Here is a 23596-nt window from a genome sequence, read left to right as displayed (position 1 = left end):
CATTTGTGTTTACTCCGACCGTAGTTTACTAGATTTATTCATTTATTTTTCCATTTATTTATTTATTTATTTATTTATTTATTTTTTTATTTATTTATTTATTTATTTATTTATTTATTTATTTATTTATTTATTTATTTATTTATTTATTTATTTATTTATTTATTTATTTATTTATTTATTTATTTATTTATTTATTTATTTATTTATTTATTTATTTATTTATTTATTTATTTATTTATTTTTTATTTATTTAATTACTTGTCTAGATTTTTTATTTACATTCCATATTTATTTCATAGTTTATTTATTTATTTTTCAATTTACTCGGAAGCAAGTGTTAGGGATTTTTCATTTGTAAGGCTAAGCATGCAGCCAGTTTTGTCGGAGTAAACGACTAACGTAGAATAGGGCATCAACCATATTATTGAGTCTTCGTATGTCACCTGTCATCGTTCGTCGATCATCGTGCCGTGATCATCGTCATCCTCGTCATCCACCATCTTAAGAAAATATGCAAAGTCATGAGGAGAAGGATATAAAAATGCTCAACTGACTACACAGCAAAAAAAGTTGTTGAATATTACATCGAAATCGATGCAACCCGTCGATTCCATCGCTTGGTGAATATTACACTGCGCGATGTACTCGACAGCCTGCTGTGTAATAAACAGAAGCGATGTGATTATTTCTCGATGTAATTTTTTTTCGACGTAATGGAAGCGATGTGAAATAAAGCTACGTAAAAAAGTGCGATGTACATGACATTTGTTTCATTGAGTTGTTTCTTGTTTTCTTACTTCAATAAGTTGTAAGCCTAGTTTTTTAAAAGGATTTGTATATTTAATACATCATGTCGGCATAATAAATTTAATCATTTTCTCACTATATGCTGATCTGTCATGAAGGCGTTTGCCCTGTATCCCGTCGCCTTCAAAGGTCGGATCTCCTGCAATGGCGATACATCTTGAACCGGTGAACTGATTCATTTTGTTCAGTTTTAAAAAAGCCGTGTCTCATAAGCTGGGGTTGGTAAGTTCCTCCACGTTTTCGTCATCGTCAGCAGGTGCTGTATCATCCTTGTGGTTCGTGGTATACGGCAGAACTTTCCGCAGATTGGGCGAGTTGATATTGGGCAATTTCCCTGCATGGCTCACTTCCGGATTACCTTCGCTGGAGTGATGTTAAACAGAGTGGCACGGAAGGCTTCAGCATTCGGAGGAGCTTCGAAACCGCTGAAAAAAATGAATGAGAAATGTAGCAGAAATCAGTAACGGCGATCATTTTATAGTTTTTATCTGGTTTGGCAGAATTATGCAAATAATGAAAAAAAAACTCCTGGGATTGCTAACCGGAACATCATGGGATTCCAAATGGAAGGTTCCGCGGATTCTAACAGGAAACCTTCTAGAATGCTAGATGGATAAATCTAGGATTTGAAATGGATTTTTCCTGGGATTCTAAGTCTTCTGAGATTCCAAATAAAATACTTCTGAAATTTCAAATGGAAGGCTCCTGGGATTCCTTTTTCACTTTCTGAGATTCCTGGATTTCTGGATTTTTTAAATAAAATCTTCATGGGTTTCAATTGAAACTCCTGGGGTTCTAAATGGAATCAATTTGGGATTCCAAATTATATTTTTTGAAGGATTTTAAATGGAAGGTTCCTGGGACTCTAAATGGAATCATAATAGAATTCCGAATTCTGAGATTTCAAATAGAATCCTCATGGATTTCCAGATGTAAGGCTCCTGGGATTCAGAACCGAAGATCCTCCAGGAATTCCTCCGGAAGTTCCTCTGGGAATTCCTCCTTAAGTTCCTCCAGGATTTTTTTTGAAAGTTCCTTCAAGAATTCTTCTGGAAAATCCTTCAGGAAATCCTCTGGAAGTTCCTCATGAATTCCTACGGAAGTTCCTCCAGGAATCCCTCCGGAAGTTCCTCCAGAAAAAACTCCGGAAGTTTCTCCTTGAATTCCTCAAAGTTCCTCCAGGAATTCCTCTGGAAGTTCCATCAGAAATTCCTCCGGAAGTTCCTCAATAAATTCCTCCACAAATTCCTTCGGAAGTTGGTCCAGGAATTCCTCCGAAAGTTACTCCAGGAAATCCTCCGGAAGTTGCTCCAGGAATTCCTCCGGAAGTTACTCCAGGAATTCCTTAAGTAGTTCCTTCGGGAATTCCTCCGGAAGTTCCTCTAGAAATTCCTCCGGAAATTTCTCTAGGAATTTCTCTGGAAGTTCCTCCAGGGATTGCTCTGAAAGTTCCTCTGGAAGTTCCTCCAAGAATTTTCAGGAGTTCCTTCGGAGGTTCTTCTAGGAGTTTCTCTACAAGTTTTTCTAGAAATTCCTCCAGAACTACTTCCAAGAATTCCTCAGGAAGTTCTTCCAGCAATTCCTCCGACAGTTCCGCCTTGAAGAATTCCTCCGGAAGTTTCTCTAGGAATTCCTCCAGAGGTTCTTCTAGGAATTCCTCTGGAAGTTCCTCCGAAGTTTCTCCAGGAATTCCTCCGGAAGTTCCTTCAAGAATTCTGCGGAAGTTTCTGCAGGAATTACCCCGGAAGTTCCTCCAGGAATTTCTCTGGAAGTTCCTACAGCAAATCCTTAAGTAGTTCCTTCGGGAAATTCTTCGGAAGTTCTTTCAAGAATTCCTTCTGAAGTTCCTCCAGGAGTTCCTCTGAAAGTTACTCCAGAAATTCCTCCGGAAGTTCCTCAATGAATTTGTCCGGAAGTTCCTCTAGCAATTCCTCCGGAAGTTCCTCCAGGAATTCCTTAAGTAGTTCCTTCAGGAATTGCTCCGAAAGTTTCTCTAGAAATTCCTCCGGAAGTTTCTCTAGGAATTCTTCCGGAAGGTCATCTAGAAATTTCTCCAGAAGGCTCTTTAGGAATTTCTCCGGAAGTTTCTCTAGAAATTCCTCTGAAAGATCCTCCAGGAATTCCCCCGTAAGTTTCTTCAGGAATTCCTCCGAAAGTTCACTAAGAATTCCTCCAGAAGCTGCTCCAGGAATTCCTTCATATATTCCTCCAGAAGTTCCGGAGGACAAAATGGAGTAACTATTTCAGGAATTTATTAAGGAGCGGCCGGAGGGATTCATGGCGGAACCTCTGGAGGAACTTCTGAAGAAATTCTTTATGTGACTTCCGAGGGAATTTCTTTAGAAATTTCTAGAGGAACTTCCGGACAAACTCCTGGAAGTTCTTCAGAGGAATTCCTAGAGAAACTACTGCAAGAATTCCTGAAGGTCTTCGAAAGAATTCCTGGAGGAACTTCCAGATGATTTCCAAGAGGAGCTACCAAAGGAATTCCATTAGGAACTTCCGAAGGAGTTCCATCAGGTACTTCCGAAGAAGTTCCATCAGGAGCTTCCGAAGGAGTTCCATCAGGAACTTTCGAAGAAGTTCCATCAGGAGCTTCCGAAGGAATTCCATCAGAAACATCCAGGAATTCCTCCGGAAGTTGCTCCAGGAATTCCTCCGGAAGTTGCTCCAGGAATTCCTCCGGAAGTTGCTCCAGGAATTCCTCCGGAAGTTGCTCCAGGAATTCCTCCGGAAGTTGCTCCAGGAATTCCTCCAGGAATTCGTCCGGAAGTTCCTCCAGGAATTCGTCCGGAAGTTCCTCCAGGAATTCGTCCGGAAGTTCCTCCAGGAATTCCTCCGGAAGTTCCTCCAGGAATTCCCCCGGAAGTTCCTCCAGGAATTCCTCCGGAAGATGCTCCAAGAATACCTCCGGAAGTTGCTCCAGGAATTCCTCCAGGAATTCGTCCGGAAGTTCCTCCAGGAATTCGTCCGGAAGTCCCTCCATGAATTCGTCCGGAAGTTCCTCCAGGAATTCCTCCGGAAGTTCCTCCAGGAATTCCTCCGGAAGTTCCTCCAGGAATTCCCTCGGAAGTTCCTCCAGGAATTCCCTCGGAAGTTCCTCCAGGAATTCCTCCGGAAGTTCCTCCAGGAATTCCTCCGGAAGTTCCTCCAGGAATTCCTCCGGAAGTTCCTCCAGGAATTCCTCCGGAAGTTCCTCCAGGAATTCCTCCGGAAGTTCCTCCAGGAATTCCTCCGGAAGTTCCTCCAGGAATTCCTCCGGAAGTTCCTCCAGGAATTCCTCCGGAAGTTCCTCCAGGAATTCCTCCGGAAGTTCCTCCAGGAATTCCTCCGGAAGTTCCTCCAGGAATTCCTCCGGAAGTTCCTCCAGGAATTCCTCCGGAAGTTCCTCCAGGAATTCCTCCGGAAGTTCCTCCAGGAATTCCTCCGGAAGTTCCTCCAGGAATTCCTCCGGAAGTTCCTCCAGGAATTCCTCCGGAAGTTCCTCCAGGAATTCTTCCGGAAGTTCTTCCAGGAATTCCTCCGGAAGTTCTTCCAGGAATTCCTCCGGAAGTTCTTCCAGGAATTCCTCCGGAAGTTCCTCCAGGAATTCCTCCGGAAGTTCCTTCAGGAATTCCTCCAGAAGTTCCTTCAGGAATTCTTACGGAAGTTCCTCCAGGAATTCCTCCGAAAGTTCCTCTAGGAATTCCTCCGGAAGTTCCTCCAGGAATTCCTCCGGAAGTTGCTCCAGGAATTCCTCCGGAAGTTCCTCCAGGAATTCCTCTGGAAGTTGCTCCTGGGATTCCTCCGGAAGTTGCTCCAGGAATTCCTCCGGAAGTTCCTCCAGGAATTCCTTCGGAAGTTGCTCCAGGAATTCCTTCGGAAGTTGCTCCAGGAATTCCTTCGGAAATTGCTCCAGGAATTCCTTCGGAAGTTGCTCCAGGAATTCCTTTGGAAGTTGCTCCAGGAATTCCTCTGGAAGTTGCTCCAGGAATTCCTCCGGAAGTTGCTCCAGGAATTCCTCCGGAAGTTGCTCCAGGAATTCCTTCGGAAATTGCTCCAGGAATTCCTTCGGAAGTTGCTCCAGGAATTCCTTCGGAAGTTGCTCCAGGAATTCCTCCAGAAATCCCTCCAGGAATTCCTCCGGAAAATCCTCCAGGATTTCCTTCCGAAGGAGTTCCATCAGGAACTTTCGAAGAAGTTCCATCAGGAACTTCCGAAGGAATTCCATCAGAAACATCCAGGAATTCCTCCGGAAGTTCCTTCAGGAATTCCTCCGGAAGTTGCTCCAGGAATTCCTCCGGAAGTTGCTCCAGGAATTCCTCCGGAAGTTCCTCCAGGAATTCCTCCGGAAGTTCCTCCAGGAATTCCTCCGGAAGTTCCTCCAGGAATTCCTCTGGAAGTTGCTCCTGGGATTCCTCCGGAAGTTGCTCCAGGAATTCCTCCGGAAGTTCCTCCAGGAATTCCTCCGGAAGTTGCTCCAGGAATTCCTCCGGAAGTTCCTCCAGGAATTCCTCCGGAAGTTGCTCCAGGAATTCCTCCGGAAGTTGCTCCAGGAATTCCTCCGGAAGTTGCTCCAGGAATTCCTCCGGAAGATGCTCCAGGAATTCCTCTGGAAGTTCCTCCAGGAATTCCTTCGGAAGTTGCTCCAGGAATTCCTTCGGAAGTTGCTCCAGGAATTCCTCCGGAAGATGCTCCAGGAATTCCTCTGGAAGTTCCTCCAGGAATTCCTCCGGAAGTTGCTCCAGGAATTCCTCCGGAAGTTGCTCCAGGAATTCCTCCGGAAGTTGCTCCAGGAATTCCTCCGGAAGTTGCTCCAGGAATTCCTCCGGAAGATGCTCCAGGAATTCCTCTGGAAGTTCCTCCAGGAATTCCTTCGGAAGTTGCTCCAGGAATTCCTCCGGAAGTTGCTCCAGGAATTCCTTCGGAAATTGCTCCAGGAATTCCTTCGGAAGTTGCTCCAGGAATTCCTTCGGAAGTTGGAAGTCCCTCCAGGAATTCCTCTAGAAGTCTACAGGAATTCCTCCGGAAGTTCCTCCAGGAATTCCTCCGGAAAATCCTCCAGGATATCTTTCCGAAGGAGGTCCATCAGGAACTTTCGAAGAAGTTCCATCAGGAACTTCCGAAGGAATTCCATCAGAAACATCCAGGAATTCCTCCGGAAGTTCCTTCAGGAATTCCTCCGGAAGTTCCTTCAGGAATTCCTCCGGAAGTTGCTCCAGGAATTCCTCCGGAAGTTCCTCCAGGAATTCCTCCGGAAGTTCCTCCAGAAATTCCCCCGGAAGTTCCTCTAGGAATTCCTCCGGAAGTTCCTCCAGGAATTCCTCCAGGAATTCCTCCGGAAGTTCCTCCAGGAATTCCTCCAGAAGTTCCTCCAGGAATTCCTCCGGAAGTTGCTCCTGCGATTCCTCCGGAAGTTGCTCCAGGAATTCCTCCGGAAGTTGCTCCAGGAATTCCTCCGGAAGTTCCTCTAAGAATTCCTCCGGAAGTTGCTCAAGGAATTCCTCCGGAATTTGCTCCAGCAATTCCTCTGGAATTTGTTCCAGGAATTCCTCCGGAAGTTGCTCCAGGAATTCCTCCGGCAGATGCTCCACGAATTCCTCTGGAAGTTCCTCCAGGAATTCCTTCGGAAGTTGCTCCAGGAATTCCTTCGGAAGTTGCTCCAGGAATTCCTTCGGAAATTGCTCCAGGAATTCCTTCGGAAGTTGCTCCAGGAATTCCTTCGGAAGTTGCTCCAGGAATTCCTCCAGAAATCCCTCCAGGAATTCCTCCAGAAAATCCTCCAGGATTTCCTTCCGAAGGAGTTCCATCAGGAACTTTCGAAGAAGTTCCATCAGGAACTTCCGAAGGAATTCCATCAGAAACATCCAGGAATTCCTCCGGAAGTTCCTTCAGGAATTCCTCCGGAAGTTGCTCCAGGAATTCCTCCAGGAATTCGTCCGGAAGTTCCTCCAGGAATTCGTCCGGAAGTTCCTCCAGGAATTCGTCCGGAAGTTCCTCCAGGAATTCGTCCGGAAGTTCCTCCAGGAATTCCTCCGGAAGTTCCTCCAGAAATTCCCCCGGAAGTTCCTTTAGGAATTCCTCTGGAAGTTCCTCTAGGAATTCCTCTGGAAGTTCCTCCAGGAATTCCTCCGGAAGTTCCTCCAGGAATTTCTCCGGAAGTTCCTCCAGGAATTCCTCCGGAAGTTCCTCAAGGAATTCCTCCGGAAGTTCCTCAAGGAATTCCTCCGGAAGTTCCTCAAGGAATTCCTCCGGAAGTTCCTCCGGGAATTCCTCCGGATGTTCCTCAAGGAATTCCTCGGAAGTTCTTCCAGGAATTCCTCCGGAAGTTCTTCCAGGAATTCCTCCGGAAGTTCCTCCAGGAATTCCTCCGGAAGTTCCTCCAGGAATTCCTCCGGAAGTTCTTCCAGGAATTCCTCCGGAAGTTCCTCCAGGAATTCCTCCGGAAGTTCCTCCAGGAATTCCTCCGGAAATTCCTCCTGGAATTCCTCCGGAAGTTCCTCCAGGAATTCCTCCGGAAGTTCCTCCAGGAATTCCTCTGGAAGTTGCTCCTGGGATTCCTCCGGAAGTTGCTCCAGGAATTCCACCGGAAGTTCCTCCAGGAATTCCTCCGGAAGTTGCACCAGGAATTCCTCCGGAAGTTGCTCCAGGAATTCCTCCGGAAGTTGCTCCAGGAATTCCTCCGGAAGATGCTCCAGGAATTCCTCTGGAAGTTCCTCCAGGAATTCCTTCGGAAGTTGCTCCAGGAATTCCTTCGGAAGTTGCTCCAGGAATTCCTTCGGAAGTTGCTCCAGGAATTCTTCCGGAAGTTGCTCCAGGAATTCTTTCGGAAGTTGCTTCAGGAATTCCTCCAGAAATTCCTCCAAGAATTCCCTCCAGGAATTCCTCCAGAAGTCTACAGGAACTCCTCCGAAAGTTCCTCCAGGAATTCCTCCGGAAAATCCTCCAGGAATTCCTCCGAAAAATCCTCCAGGAATTTCTTCAGAAAATCCTCCAGGAATTCCATCGGAAGTTGCTTCAGGAATTACTCCGAAAGCTGCTCCAGGAATTCCTGGAGCAACTTCCGGAGGAATTCCTGGAGCAACTTCCGGAGAATTCCTGGAGCAACTCCCGGAGAAATTCCTGGAGCAACTTCCGGAGGAATTCCTGGAGCAACTTCCAGAGGAATTCCTGGAGGAACTTCCGGAGGAATTCCTGAAGCAACTTCCGGAGGAATTCCTGGAGCAACTTCCGGAGGAATTCCTGGAGCAACTTCCGGAAGAATTCCTGGAGGAACTTCCGGAGGAATTCCTGGAGCATCTTCCGGAGGAATTCCAGGAGGAACTTCCGGAGGAATTCCTGGAGCAACTTCCGGAGAAATTCCTGGAGCAACTTCCGGAGGAATTCCTGGAGCAACTTCCGGAAGAATTCCTGGAGCAACTTCCGGAGGAATTCCTGGAGGAACTTCCGGAGGAATTCCTGGAGGAACTTCCGGAGGAATTCCTGGAGGAACTTCCTCCAGGAATTCCTCCGGAAGTTCCTCCAGGAATTCCTCCAGAAATTCCTTCAGGAACTCCTCCGGAAGTTCCGGAGGAATTCCTGGAGAAACTTCCGGAGGAATTCCTGGAGGAACTTCCGGAGGAATTCCTGGAGGAACTTCCGGAGGAATTCCTGGAGGAACTTCCGGAGGAATTCCTGGAGGAACTTCCGGAGGAATTCCTGGAGGAACTTCCGGAGGAATTCCTGGAGGAACTTCCGGAGGAATTCCTGGAGCAACTTCCGGAGGAATTCCTGAAGGAACTTCCGGAGGAATTCCTGGATGTTTCTGATGGAATTCCTTCGGAAGTTCCTGATGGAACTTCTTCGAAAGTTCCTGATGGAACTCCTTCGGAAGGATATCCTGGAGGATTTTCCGGAGGAATTCCTGGAGGAACTTCCGGAGGAATTCCTGTAGACTCCTGGAGGAATTCCTGGAGGGACTTCCAACTTCCGAAGGAATTCCTGGAGCAACTTCCGAAGGAATTCCTGGAGCAATTTCCGAAGGAATTCCTGGAGCAACTTCCGAAGGAATTCCTGGAGCAACTTCCGAAGGAATTCCTGGAGGAACTTCCGGAGGAATTCCTGGAGCATCTTCCGGAGGAATTCCTGGAGCAACTTCCGGAGGAATTCCTGGAGCAACTTCCGGAGGAATTCCTGGAGGAACTTCCGGTGGAATTCCTGGAGCAACTTCCGGAGGAATTCCTGGAGCAACTTCCGGAGGAATCCCAAGAGCAACTTCCAGAGGAATTCGTGGAGGAATTCCTGGAGGAACTTCCGGAGGAATTCCTGGCGGAATTTCCGGAGGAATTCCTGGAGGAACTTCCGGAGGAATTCCTGGAGGAACTTCCGGAGGAATTCCTGGAGGAACTTCCGAAGGAATTCCTGGAGGAACTTGCGGAGGAATTCCTGGAGGAACTTCCGGAGGAATTCCTGGAGGAACTTCCGGAGGAATTCCTGGAGGAACTTCCGGAGGAATTCCTGGAGGAACTTCCGGAGGAATTCCTGGAGGAACTTCAGGAGGAATTCCTGGAGGAACTTCAGGAGGAATTTCTGAAGAAATTCTAGGCGAATTTTCTGGAGGATCTTCCGAAGGATTTTCTGAAGGTAATTTCGGAGGAATATCTGTATGAAACATCGGAAGAATTCTTGAAGGGACTTTCAAAGGAATTCCTGGAGGAACTTCCAAAAGAATATTTGGAGGGACTTCCGTAGATATTTCTGGAAGTACTTCCAGAAGAATTTTTCGAGGAACATTCAGAGGAAGTTCCAGGAGAACTATTGGAAATTTTTTTTAATATGTTCCTGAAGGCTGAAGGAGCTACCGGAAAACTTTTTACACATCAAACTCAGAGAACTTTTTATGCATCAAACATGTTCACGCGGACCCAGATTGCCGATCGCTAAAAAAGCGATTCCATTAACTAACTCGCCATCGCCGATAAAATTTCAATCGGCGTACAGTTTTACCAGATGACCGAACTTTCATCAAAGTATATGCGGCATGAGTTTCATTCGCTTCAAAGAATTATTGTTATTGTCGGCGTAGCACCAAGTTAGAATTCGGAAGTCGGGACTTCCGAACCGAATTTTCTTCCGAAGTTGTATTTGTCAAACTAATTGATGCGTTGTTTAGCGCATCTTTAGGCGAATCCAGCGCACTACTTCCGAAGTTGGGAAATTTGCCTGTATCTGGAGAAAAATCCAACTTCGGTATAAAAAGCGTTATAAATTTATTCCGGATAGACAATATTGCAAAATTGCCCTCTTTGGGTTCCTTTCAGAACCTGCTACAGGTTGGCCACCTGAAGGTGACCAAACACATTTGGAAGTATGCGACTTTCGAATGGCATACATACGCTCAATCTTGTTACTGTCCCCATTGAGTTCCCACCGGAACCAATTCTAGTTTGGCCACCTGAAGGTGACCAGACACACTTGTAAGTATACATCAAGTGCTGCAATCACATCTTAGTGGAAAATCACGATTTTTTAGCTATCGCAATGCATGGATATGCTCAATCTCATTACTCATCCGGAACCTGCTCCAGGTTGGCCACTTAAAAGTGACCGAATACACTTGGAAGTATACGATATAAGTTTAATTTACTTTTTGAGTGAATGTAAGAGGGTCGTTCACTAATTACGTAAGCACTTATGGGGGGAGGGGGTTGGAGAGGATGAGGTTCTGCCGCAGGAGTGGATGGAAGGTGTCGTGTGTCCCATCTACAAAAAGGGCGATAAGCTGGATTGTAGCAACTACCGCGCAATCACATTGCTGAACGCCGCCTACAAGGTACTCTCCCAAATTTTATGCCGTCGACTAACACCAATTGCAAAGGAGTTCGTGGGGCAGTACCAGGCGGGATTTATGGGTGAACGCTCTACAACAGACCAGGTGTTCGCCATACGTCAGGTATTGCAGAAATGCAGCGAATACAACGTGCCCACACATCATCTATTTATCGACTTCAAAGCCGCATATGATACAATCGATCGGGACCAGCTATGGCAGCTAATGCACGAAAACGGATTTCCGGATAAACTGATACGGTTGATCAAGGCGACGATGGATCGGGTGATGTGCGTAGTTCGAGTTTCAGGGGCATTCTCGAGTCCTTTCGAAACCCGTAGAGGGTTACGGCAAGGTGATGGTCTTTCGTGTCTGCTATTCAACATCGCTTTGGAGGGAGTAATACGAAGTCCGTCCAGTTATTTGGTTTCGCCGACGACATTGATATCATGGCACGTAATTTTGAGAGGATGGAGGAAGCCTACATCAGACTAAAAAGCGAAGCTAAACGGATTGGACTAGTCATCAACACGTCGAAGACGAAGTACATGATAGGAAGAGGCTCAAGAGGGGTCAATGTGAGCCACCCACCACGAGTTTGTATCGGTGGTGACGAAATCGAGGTGGTTGAAGAATTCGTGTACTTGGGCTCACTGGTGACCGCCGATAACGATACCAGCAGAGAAATTCGGAGACGCATAGTGGCTGGAAATCGTACGTACTTTGGACTCCGCAAGACGCTCCGATCGAATAGAGTTCGCCGCCGTACCAAACTGACTATCTACAAAACGCTTATAAGACCGGTAGTTCTCTACGGACACGAGACCTGGACGATGCTCGTGGAGGACCAACGCGCACTGGGAGTTTTCGAAAGGAAAGTGTTGCGTACCATCTATGGTGGGTTGCAGATGGCGGACGGTACGTGGAGGAGGCGAATGAACCACGAGTTGCATCAGCTGTTGGGAGAACCATCCATCGTTCACACCGCGAAAATCGGAAGGCTGCGGTGGGCCGGGCACGTAGCCAGAATGTCGGACAGTAATCCGGTGAAAATGGTTCTCGACAACGATCCGACGGGAACAAGAAGGCGAGGTGCACAGCGGGCAAGGTAGATCGATCAGGTGGAGGACGACTTGCGGACCCTCCGCAGACTGCGTGGTTGGCGAAGTGCAGCCATGAACCGAGCTGAATGGAGAAGTCTTTTATGTGCAGCACAGGCCACTCCGGCCTTAGTCTGAAAATAAAATAAAATAAAATTTTGGGGGGGAGGGGGAGTCTGTAAATTTCTCACGCTTCATATAAATAAAAAAAATGTATTGAGAAACCCAGAAAAATTGCTTACCTAATTAGTGTACGGCCCCCAAGGTGTTTATGAATCTGAACGGCCCTAATATGTCCATTTTTTTTAAGTGTCCACTTTAGGTCCCTATACCGAAAACTATTTCAAACAACTAGGTGCCCGGAACCAACAGCTTGGTCTTAAAAATCTCAAATATAAAATTACCTTGCATAGATTATCCAAGAATAGCAACAAAACGATTGAATTTAAAAAAATACCTTCTGTGATACTCTAGGTACCTAACGTAGTTTTGACCTTAGCCCGGAACTCCATTGAGTCTTACCGAAGGATTTCATTTGAGCATCGCCAACATATACCGAATCGGAATCTGAAGGATTTCATTAATAAAAGCCGAACGATTCTTTAGGAGTCGCTGAAAGACTTCATTGAATATTACTGAATGACTCCCTTGAGAATCTTTATTACATTACATTGAGGATCGTCGATGGCGATAGAAAAGAATCTCCGAAGGACTGCTTTGAAAATTCCCGAATGACTATTGAACATCATTAAAGAATTCCGTTGAGAATCCCTCAAAGGGCTCCCTCGAATATCACCGAAGGATTCAATTGAGAATCCCCCAAGGACTTATCAGAAGTATGATACTCCGATAGATTACGTATATACTATGTATTATGTACTGTACATACTTAAGATAATCATTAACTCACCAAACTAGCCGACAACTACATCTACAGCTCCTAATGCTTGGACATCTATCCAGTATTTTGCGCTCGGTAATGGCGTCGTGAGTTCCTTCCAATTTGACATTCAAGAGGTAGAAAACATTAGAACTCATCAAGTATGCCTTGTTTGAATCAATTTGTTTTAAGTAAATAAATAAAAGTCAACCTCCTTCTGTAGCGGCTAGTTCAGTGGTATCTAGAAATATTTGAGTTTTCAATGATTTAATGATTTTTTAAATATATTCTAAGTATGTTTGTTACGGATGGATTGATTAAAGATCTTGGCCGAACCATTCATAGCTGCCTCGCTAAAGACAAACTACAAATGCGTTAGACGATTAGAGGGTATTTATCAGAAAGTTACGAGCTATACGAGTCTACGAATTTTGGAACCCTTCCATACAATAAAACGTTTCGGGATGGGTTGGATTTGTTGGAATGAGCCCAGTTTGGTTTTAAATAACCCGCATACACAGATTTGTGGTGTTGTGCATATTGTATATTGGTTCAGGTTTTCCAGTATGGCGAAAATACACCAATATTTGGATCAAGTACTTAGGTAATAGATCTTGGCTTAGTGTGATTTTGCATCTACACGTAATAAAACCAAACACATAGATTTGTAATGTCTCTATATTTTATCAACATGGACTAGACTTTGAGCTATAAGAATTCTAATTCTAAAAACACTAGCAGCGAGGCTTAAAGTTTCACATAAACCAGCTTCTTAAAATGTAAAATAGATTGAACAATTTTGGCAAACATTAACAATCTTCTCTTTGGTTGAACCTTGAAATATTCGGATTCGAAAGAAGTGGCAGACCATCTCGCCAAAATTTCAGCTGGTCCATGTTTGAGAGGAAAACTACATGAGCGTAGAACCGAAAAAACTAAGGCATGACGTTAATAATTCTTCATTCAATGAATAACTTGAAGTGCAGTTTAAACCCAATAAATTGCCTAAAAATACATAAAACAATAATACCTGGTTAATACTAATAAAACAGAAATAGTTAACAACAGCCTTTTTTAGATTTTTTATCCTGAAAATATCTGCTGAAAATTGTTGACGTTTGTTTGTTGATACTAAGAATTTTCATTGAAGCAATGCATACTAGATGAGTTCCAATGTTTTCTACCTCTTGAATGTCAAATTGAGAGGAACTCACGCCGCCATTATCGAGCGCAAAATACTGGATAGTAACTAATTCCAGTAACCGATCGTCTGACAGCGAGCCACAAATTGTTCTTGAAGCTTGAGAATCTCGCATAAGTTTGACTGGACTAGCTGATCGAGTTGAACCGCCTTCTCGTCTGAAAAAAAGAGTTCCAGTTTTAGGAAGTGCTATACTGCCGTCATACGCATATTTATCCCATGTTTTCTGGGATTCCCTATATACATGGGACAGTTATGCGTATAACCGCAGTATAGTTATTTCAAAGATATTTTCGAACAGGGCTCAGAAAATCGATTAATCAATAGAACTCACTTGAAAGCTTGATATACGATTATTTAATACCCACAAATAAGATAGGTGAAGATCCATAAAGTAGGTACGTCACGCACTGCCGTTATACGCAAAACTGTCCCATGTACATAGGAAATCCCAGCAAACATGGGACAAACATGACGGTAGCGCATAAATTGGCGATTTTAGACCCTCTACCCCCTTCGCCACACTTTTGGTATTAAACCTCTAGAATTTTTATATGATCGTCACGCTGCTCGGAATCCCCCTCCCCCTAAGAGCGTGACGTGCTTTGTGGATGGGCCCAAGGTCGAAATCAAGAAATGAGTATAGCAACCATACAAACTGTTTCCAGACCAGCTTCCGTAAGTACTCACCAACTTTTCGTTACATTTAGCGTTCCTTTCTGCTGCAAAACAACCGCTCGTTGTTTTTATTCCGTTTCGACTATCCTGTTTTTGTTCCATCCCTATGAGAGTCCTTGGCAAATTTGTTCCCATCGTTTAGTCAAAACTCGGATCGACATCCGGTTTTTTATCTGATGGGCTTTTTTGTAAATCGGATTATCATATCGGGAATTCCAAACGATGAAGCTGCTCAATGCGAGTATTGACCATTTTATTTTATTCCACTGCTGGCTGGGCGGCGTCTCATCTATCGATGTTCCGGAATTCCGTGATTGCGCTGAAATGTGAAAATTCTTCTGGAGTGAAATTGAATGGAACTCCGACGTATACATTTCGCACGATATTGCAGACCGGATGATTGTAATACTTACACTTGCGGGGTACCGTTTGTCCATGGTACACAAGGGAGTTTTCACTATCTGGTCATGCCCCAGTTTATTTTATTTATAATTAATTTACACGGATATCTATCCTGTTTTTAATTTAAAAAAAATCAAGCCGCAGCGGCTGCAGCAAACACCAAAAACAAAAATGGCGCCCTGATGACAATCGATGCCGAAAAGAGAAAGGTCAGTGTTGCCAATATACAATATTGCGTAGTAAATGATTGTAATATCACATCAAAGTTGTGTAATTTCGCACAGCAATTTTTGAATTAATGGGTTGCATATGATTGAGTGTAATATTCATCGCATTCACGTGCGAATATCACGCACTTGCAACGTAAATGGTAACTGATAGTTCTAAGCCTGTGTAATTTGAAGGAGACGTAGAATTACATACAAATGCATGTCATTATACATTCGAATTTCGCCTTTACATCGAATTTTTGGTACATTGCTCAACTTACGTTGATGGACATTACATTTTTTTGCTGTGTAAGAAAGCCCCCTTGTATAATTATTCGCCCGGAGGAGTGACGGTATTGTGTCCGCTGTTGGGACGTTATAAAACCTAATCGCCTAGCTCCGTGAAAGTTAGTGGTGCTAAAACGTAAGAGATCACCTAACTAGAAACTGTTTAAAACTTAAAAACTACAAGGACATTAAACAGTGTGAATAAAACCAAAACTAAGTTAAAAACCAAGTAGAAATCAAGACTACGGTCATGGTAAAAAAAAACACCACAAATAATTCAGAGACAATAGTGCACTAAAAGTTTGTCTCTTGTGAAGTCCACTTTGCCCTAACCAAAGTAGGAGAAATTATGTGAAGTGGAAGACATTTTCCGGGGTAAGCCCACTTGTCCGATCCTGGTGGATATTGTGCATGCGCATTTCAGTACCACTCCCCGGGCAAGGAATACTGGCTTACGCTACAAAAGGCCATAGTGACACACGAACATTACCAGTTCCCTTGTTAAGTGTGGGAATAGTGAAGAACTGAGAAGGAAAGGAAGAAGAAGAAGAAGTCAAAGAAAGAAGAAGAAAAAGCAGACGAAGGAAGCCCAGTTGAACGAGAAGGACGCTTTCACGACGATGGAGTTGCTGCAAGTCGACCACCTTGTATTTATTAATAACTATAACTAAGTTGATGATTTGTCTCTATTGTTTATACTGCAAGGATGAATATACTACAAAATAAAACTTGGTGAGCGTGAGGCGCAGAGATGGAGAGATGTGACCTCGAACCGTGTATTGTGGCGTCAAATTGTTGATTTAGAGTTATTTGTTTAGATGAATACTAAATAAATGAATGAAAACATAATTTCCATTGTTGTCATAACAATTGTATTTATTAACTAAATCAAATTCACAAGGAATTCTATTAATTTTCTACATTTTCATCAAAAGCAAAAATAATCATCCAGTTGTTCAACATCGTCCATTAGTGCATCTAGTGCATTACCTTCGGCGTTTAAATTTCAGAGCTCTCAAGATCTCCGAATAATAAAAGTGATTTTACAAAATCTGAATATTCAAGTGATACGTTCTTTCGCATTCTACTACCTAGATTTATTAAACTTATCAAAGGATCAGATAAGTTCATAGCTCGAATAAATACGTCATGTAGATTATCAACTCGTGACTCGTGGTACGACATTTTTTAGTAGTTTATGTTGGCACTCTGCTGCTTCTTCAGCTAACATGCCAAGAGGAGCCGGCGAATGGATTATTATGCTTCCAGCGTGAGCGAGTACTTTATGCACTGTTGCTGGGATTTTATATCAATCATACAAATTAATATACCGCCGATATGTTTCTTTACAAAAGTCATCATTTTTTTAAAGATTGATCGGATCTTGGCAATTGATTATATTTGGACTCTAAAGGCCAATTTCTTCAGCTCCGCTTAACTCTTAAGCGGTGCTTACCCATATGTTTACACCGGATTTAAGCACTAAGCCGAGGTGAAGAAATCGGCCCTAAATCCTTCGTAATATTTCACTTTTAAATTTCCATCCTGTAGAAAATATGTAATAAATACTCAAAAATCACTCTTGACTATTTGAGATTCTTTTGGAACAAAAAGTAATACGATGCTCCATGTTATCATAAACAATTCTTTTCGATTAAATTACTATTGCACAATATATTGTCACGCATATCTTTTTCTACAATTCCGCGGCGGTCTTACGCTCGCAGGCTCGACTGCGAAGGTAAACGTCAAGATAGCCATCGGGCTAAAGGATAGGGAGAATTTTCCCGCTGAATATATAAACTTTGGGAATATATAAAAAAAAATATCGTGAAAACATTAAAAACTTTTTTGGCCAGTTGGATAGATACAGTTTTTATATGGAAAGATAATTTTCGATCTGTTTTTACCCATTTTTAACGAAAATAAAAATTAAGTGTGTAACATTTTTAAGACTTAAATTTACATTTAACAGCTCCACCTTTCAAGTTGTTATAATTTGTATGATTTTTTTGGTTTATGCTCGCAGAATCGATAATAGTAATAAGCAAAAAAATCACTTTTTTCGACCTTGTGCCAAAATGACGCTCATCCGCAGCTATCCGCTGCTGGATTCTCGTCTCGCAGATAGTATAGACCCCAAACCAAACTGTGGTGGTGGTCTCTTGAGACTGCTCGGACCTGCTTGTTAGATATAGTCCTTTTATTAACCGTGCAACCTCAACAACGTACCCTCTTTAAGTTTAGACAATTATCTTTCCAACGGTGTATTAATTTGCAAAATTGGGCAGTTATTCGCTGAGAAAATTGCATTTGTTTGAAATGCATTTTTTCTACAATTTTCACAATTTCCCTAAGTCTGATGTTTGTGGCGCAATGAGTTTTCATCAAAGAGTGCTGAAATTTTGGGAATCTAGGTTTGAACCACAGAGAAACAGACGTCTTACTTACAACAAAATGCAATCAAAATCATCGTCATGAAAACTTTGTCGCCCAATGCTAAAATCCCGGTGAGTGGCCAAGCGGCAACCAGATGGCGGTAGTGTGCAAACGTCAAACACAAGCAAAATCGATGAAAGCGCCATCGGTGGCCGATTGACCACCTACAAAAAGTTAAATAAACCGTTAAAAAAGTGTACGATGGAACATATGTTGAGTGAGACGTCTGTTTCTCTGTGTTTGAACTATCTGGCTATCAAATGGTATACAAGACACGTCGTTCTAAGCAAGTCAATTTTTCTATTTTTGGCCACCACTTTCCCCATAGTGGGCCGCAACGGTGAGCTCAAAGAAAAATAAAAAAAAAACAAAAATTATGAAAAATGAAGGATCCGAATTATGAAAACGGATCCGAAGTTTAAAATTAAATTAATTATTTTGTTATTTTGTATGGCCGCTAAGCCCTGACTGTCTTCCTCGTTTTGTAAATCTTGTTTCCGCCATTTTGCTGTAAATAGTCCACCTTGTCACCAATTATAGAGCCAGCACAGGTAAGATTATCCGGTGTGTTGCAAGCCCCTGGCCTTATGGGGCTCCCATGACAGGGGTTTCCACCACATTTTGTGCAACAAAGCACTTAATAAAAAGTTATTAAAGATAAATAGTATCAAATTATTTCTTTCCTATTGAAACCTTTAAAAACCTTTGCTTTGGTAAAATCTGTGAAACACTAGAAAAAAAATGGAGAAATATTAAATCGATTTATCAAACTGTCTATCTATCGACGCAATATTGTTGATAGGGCGGAAATATTGTTATCGCCTGATAATTATAGCAAATTAGAACGCAAGAACTAACATGTACGATATCAGGACAGAAACTTCAATACATCTCTTATTGAAGTAGCAGGAAAAAAGTTCACAACTCGGATATCGAATTCAAATGCCTTAGAACGTAATTTTACTATCAGAAACTTTAGTCTAGACACTGAAAAATGTTCAGTGGTTGGTGACATGGAATACCACTTGAAAGAGAACCGATTGTATCGTGTAAGGCTATGGTGTATTCACCAGATTTTTTGTTGCTTTTTTCTCTGGTCCGATCCTCGCACTCCAAGAAAACCGCGCGCGTTAACTTAATTTTAACTCCTCTAGCTCAGTCCATTTGGGTCCAGGGGCCTTCTATAACTAGGTCTACAAAATTGATTGACGACACAATAAATAAATAAATGAAGCAAAACATGTTTCATTAGAAAATTCCATTTATAGATGCATAACTGGATCCTATGATCGGACATGTCGGATATGGAACGTAGAAAGCGGAGATGAAGAAAATGTACTCAAAGGCCACGAAAATGTTGTTTTTTCGGTTGCCTACAACTATCCTAAATGGTAAGCTTTACTCCAGGTTTTGATAAATAATGTCCGTCCATTATTGCACCTTACATGTACGCAACGTTTTATATCATCCCCAGTGATCGGATTCTCACCGGATCATTCGATAAAACGGCCAAAATTTGGAACCCCACTTCGGGAAACTGTCTGAACACACTTTGGGGTCATACGGCGGAAATCGTTGCTGCTGAGTTCAACCCTAACCAGGGCGAACAGGTCGTAACCTGTAGCATGGATAAAACTGCTCGGGTTTTTCATGCTGAAACTGGGCAAGAGATTCAATTCCTGGGAGATCACAAGGCCGAAGTAATTTCGGCTCGTTTCAATAAAGACGGGAATCTCCTGTTGACGGCTTCGTTCGATGAATCTGCAATTATCTGGGATTTGCGGATGAAAGAGTAAGACTGCGTGTTTTTGTAATATCCCATTTATTTTCTAATTTATTTCGTTTTCCAGACACGCCATAGTAATTAAAGCCCACGAAGCGGAGTTGAGCAACGCCGTATGGAATTTCCAATGCTCTCTTATTGCCACAAGTTCTCTGGACAAAACCGCCAAAATCTGGGACGTTCGGAATCTTGAAAGCTGCCAAGCAGTAGCGAGTCACAAGGACGAAGTTCTAGATGTCGCATTCAACTGTACGGGATCTAGACTAGCTACTGGAAGTGCTGATTGCACAGCCAAGGTATGGGACGTTACCGGAAACTTTGAACTTGTTACCATAATGGCGGGACACACCGATGAAGTGTCTAAGGTTGCATTCAGTCCTCCGGGAGGATTATTGCTCACGGCATCAGCTGACAAGACGGCACGTATCTGGAACTCCGTGACTGGCATATGCACCCAAACTTTGGCCGGGCACGATGGTGAAGTGTTCTCCTGTTCGTTCAACTACTGTGGCGATGCCATCATTACCGCTTCGAAGGACAACACTTGTAAGATATGGAGATGATACGACTGGTTCTCGGGACAAGCCTTTAAAGTATGTAACTGTATGAACGTTATCTCTAACTTCAAACATCTGAAACTATAACGCTTAGAAAATGGCAGATTAGATGTCATTTACAGAAAGTTTTTTTTTACTATTGGATGTACATAACTCATTGTATTATAAATAGTTTTCTATTGCGTATTCTCATTTCCATTATTAGCCAAATCTTCACACCCATTTCAAAACAGACAGGGTAAATATGAAATATTGAAAAAGATTTTCACATATGTCATATTTCTTGCAGTAGACATTAAATCTTACACTATAGCAAATTTATATAGATCACATTAAGTGAAACACAAAACAATTCATTCATTCATTCATTCATAAATCCGAAATCATTACGCTTCTCATATTAACTACGGAAAAATCAATGCTTTTTTGCACTGCCTTCTACTGAGTCGATAGATTGTACAAGTATTATTTTATTTTGTTTCCTAACTTCCTTTCCATGTCATCCTTCTGTCGCAAAATGATAAATACAATTCACCAGAAAGAGAAACCCAAGAAGTATAACGCCATTTATACTCCCAGAGAAGCAGAACATTGGACAAAATTTTTGCTTAGAAAGTTGTAAGCACTACGGGCACGGAACAATCGGAAAGCTCATCTACCGAGCCTGATGTAAGTGCAGCTAAATACTAGAGTAAGACTTCAGAGCTGGATACGCTACGAATTGCTTAAGCGATATGAGGTAGAGATATACTAAGGATTTGTTATAACTTTTAGGATCTGCAGACTTGTTATTAGGTACGATATAGTAAACATCCCTAATATATAGCCTTTTATGGCATGGACTTGTGTTTAGTACAGGTTTACTTTAAGTAAAATATAAAATTAAAATCTGTGGTTACATTCTACTTAGTGGCTCCAAGTCAATTACACCACATGTTTGAACAATCACATGCCGATGAAAATGCTGCATAAAATAATTTGGTATATGTAATGTCATTTGGCATCATTTTGAACACCAATTTGACATAACGGATAAATTACACAATTTTGAACTGTGAAGAGATGTTGAAGCATGGATCAGTGACGGACAAATAAAACGGCAAAACTACTTCCGAGAATGGATCACGGAGCTAACACCTACTTCGAAAGAAAGGATCCGTTGCGTTATTAAAATCAAACACACACTTAGAATGAAATATGTCCTCTTCATTGGAGAAATCTAAAATTTGAAGTCTCTAGGTGTACTATTTCCAGAGATAGGGAGTGAGTGCTAGTAATGGACCCCTTAACAACTAAAATTTACTTCAGTCGCTTCGCTAGAGCGAGCCTCTTGACAAGTTGTAGTTCTGTTGCACCAGATGACAAACAACAGGTACCAGCATCGTGTTTCGTACATAAAACTAGCCAAACCATTCATTTTTACCAAATAAAGGGATTTTAAAATTATGTAGCTAGCATGCCTATTATGGCCACCCCCGGGTCCATAATACGCAACGTCGAGTTTGTTTATATACGTATTATGGTCCCCCCATTTGATTTACATGTTCCATTCCCACATGTTCCTTTTGCCTATAATGGACTCCCCCTTGTGTGCTAGTAATGGACCCTTTAGCATATTTACGTTTACAAATTAGTAATTATAACTGAATTTCTGTTTTCCTGTCCATAACAAATGTATGGAACTGCTGTCCTGAACATGAAGCAACTTCACCCGACGGAAGCTTGCAGAAAATGGTCGATTCCAGCGTTTAATTTGAGATTTTGTTCAGGGGGTCCATTATACGCACGGGGTCCACTACTAGCACTCACTCCCTATAAGCTGTCAAAGTCAGAGATGGGTAAAAAATTAAACAAATTTTCTGAATTTTTGCTTTTCTCGTACAACATAGTTGAACTGAAAGGCTATATATGATCACTAGTATTATATACCAATCGATTCATCTCAACGAACTGTGGTGATGTTTTCTTTTTTTCTTCTTCTTAATTCACATTTATTGGTTTATACATAACAATATCGGTACAAAACAAGATACAGTTACACGTAATATACACAAGCAATACACAAACTACTCTGCTGCTCTCGCTTCCAGGCCTGGATGTACTTCATCTTGACCCAGGAAGTTCCGGACAATGGCACACGTGCTGAGAATTACCGACTTCTGGATAGCTTCTGGATAGAACACCATGGTATCGTGCCAGTGGATTGCCGGCTTTCCAGGTGGCCTTAGCACGCCCTATGTCCTGGGAAGGTGGGAAGGGTCGACTTCGCGCCTGCTTCCCTCTGCACGACTGGTATCAAGAATGATGATGCCGCGTGCACCCCAAATTGACCTTTCTGCGATAGGGCCTATTCGCCAGCACACAGAGGGACTTGCCGACGCGAGGCCTACGCCTGCCCCAGCCTTAACGAGGACCCCTTTCCGTCCTCGGGCTCGGAACCCGCCCGGTTGACCGACGCCGCGAAAGCGACGATACCATGTTGTTCTTCGCGCGGAAATTGTTCGATAAAAGGATCGAGTTCGACCACAGAGCATGACCACCGGTATGACCCATGAAGCCGACTCCGATCCCTTGGACCACCTCTTATTTGCGCCTGAACTAGCCATCCTTGAGTCCACGCGCCACCTTCTGTGTAGCTCCGAGACGATTTGGACGATAGCCGATAAAACGGCGTTCCAGCCAACTTCATCTTTACACATCCTCCGAACTAGATTGTCCGGGGTAGTATCCAGACCACATGTGCCAAGCATGTGGTCACGCACTGCGCAAAAACGTGAGCACACGAACAACACGTGTTCCGCCATTTCCTCTAAACCTGCGCATACCAAACATTCGGGCGAGGCCGAGCAAGCCAGCTGCGTTACCTGCACTTTGATTTTGCAGCACGCTTAAACGCCGGGCACATCGAACCCCCCATGGGGTACTTGCTGTTGCTGTTCAGAATGTGTCCCGGATCAGCTTCCTGGAAGAGTGAGATGGCTTAAGCGCCACTCCAAAGGAGACCATCCACCTGATTTACAAGCTTGCCCGGCTTTGAGACCTTCCGGAGGGGAGGATCAAGGTTACCCTGATTGCGGGAAGGAAGCTGACTTTCCGGCTGTAGAACGGCCACCGTACTTCACGAGAACGAGTAAGATACCCCCACTTTAATTCGAATTCAGTATGACCAACTTTGAGATCGAGTGAAGAAATTAACTCTAGAGCGGATTTATCATCACCGGGCCAATTTCAACATTTCCACATCATCACAATACGCATTAAAATAGGGAGTTGTTTACTGGGCTGATAGTTTCCCTTAAACTAATAAACTTACCGAACTCGAAGTAACATGAGACTCAAAAGGACATTAGATAAATATTCATGCAGTAGTAAACCTCTAACTTTCTTCAGTGTTGAAATTCAAATTTATTCTCATGAGAAACACATTTCTCGGATACTTTTTCAAAAGGACGTATGTGATTT

At 43.0% G+C, this 23596-nt stretch overlaps 1 protein-coding gene and 1 long non-coding RNA gene across 7 annotated transcripts in view; one reads left to right on the top strand and one right to left on the bottom strand.

Moving 5' to 3' along the window:
* Positions 1-23596, top strand: part of LOC134216196 (dynein assembly factor with WD repeat domains 1) — a 41767-nt gene that overhangs the window by 6291 nt on the left and 11880 nt on the right. For 2 of the 5 annotated variants that reach the window (XR_009980548.1, XR_009980546.1), the window contains exons 4-7: positions 19063-19185; positions 19269-19586; positions 19645-20170; positions 20673-20803. Coding sequence is in view for 2 of the 5 variants with exons in the window: in XM_062695147.1 (XP_062551131.1) it covers positions 19063-19185; positions 19269-19586; positions 19645-20140 (937 nt within the window). In the remaining 3 variants the exon portion in view is untranslated. Of the gene's footprint in view, positions 1-19062; positions 19186-19268; positions 19587-19644; positions 20487-20672; positions 20804-23596 lie in introns of those variants that run through there. The other 3 variants (XR_009980547.1, XM_062695147.1, XM_062695149.1) reach the window with 2 other exon arrangements.
* On the bottom strand, positions 756-15026 carry LOC134216194 (uncharacterized). Of its 2 annotated transcripts, none has more exons than XR_009980543.1 (3): positions 14870-15026; positions 14469-14775; positions 756-1235 (listed from the first exon to the last, which is right to left on the bottom strand). It is a non-coding gene; the product is annotated as an uncharacterized LOC134216194 (long non-coding RNA). The 2 variants fall into 2 exon arrangements; XR_009980545.1 differs by lacking the exon at positions 756-1235 and adding an exon at positions 13820-13936.

The sequence above is a fragment of the Armigeres subalbatus genome, chromosome 2 (genome assembly GCF_024139115.2).
Source record: "Armigeres subalbatus isolate Guangzhou_Male chromosome 2, GZ_Asu_2, whole genome shotgun sequence".
Taxonomy (NCBI): domain Eukaryota; kingdom Metazoa; phylum Arthropoda; class Insecta; order Diptera; family Culicidae; genus Armigeres; species Armigeres subalbatus.
Note: the sequence above shows the minus strand (reverse complement) of the source record. Positions and strands in the feature narration are given on the sequence as shown.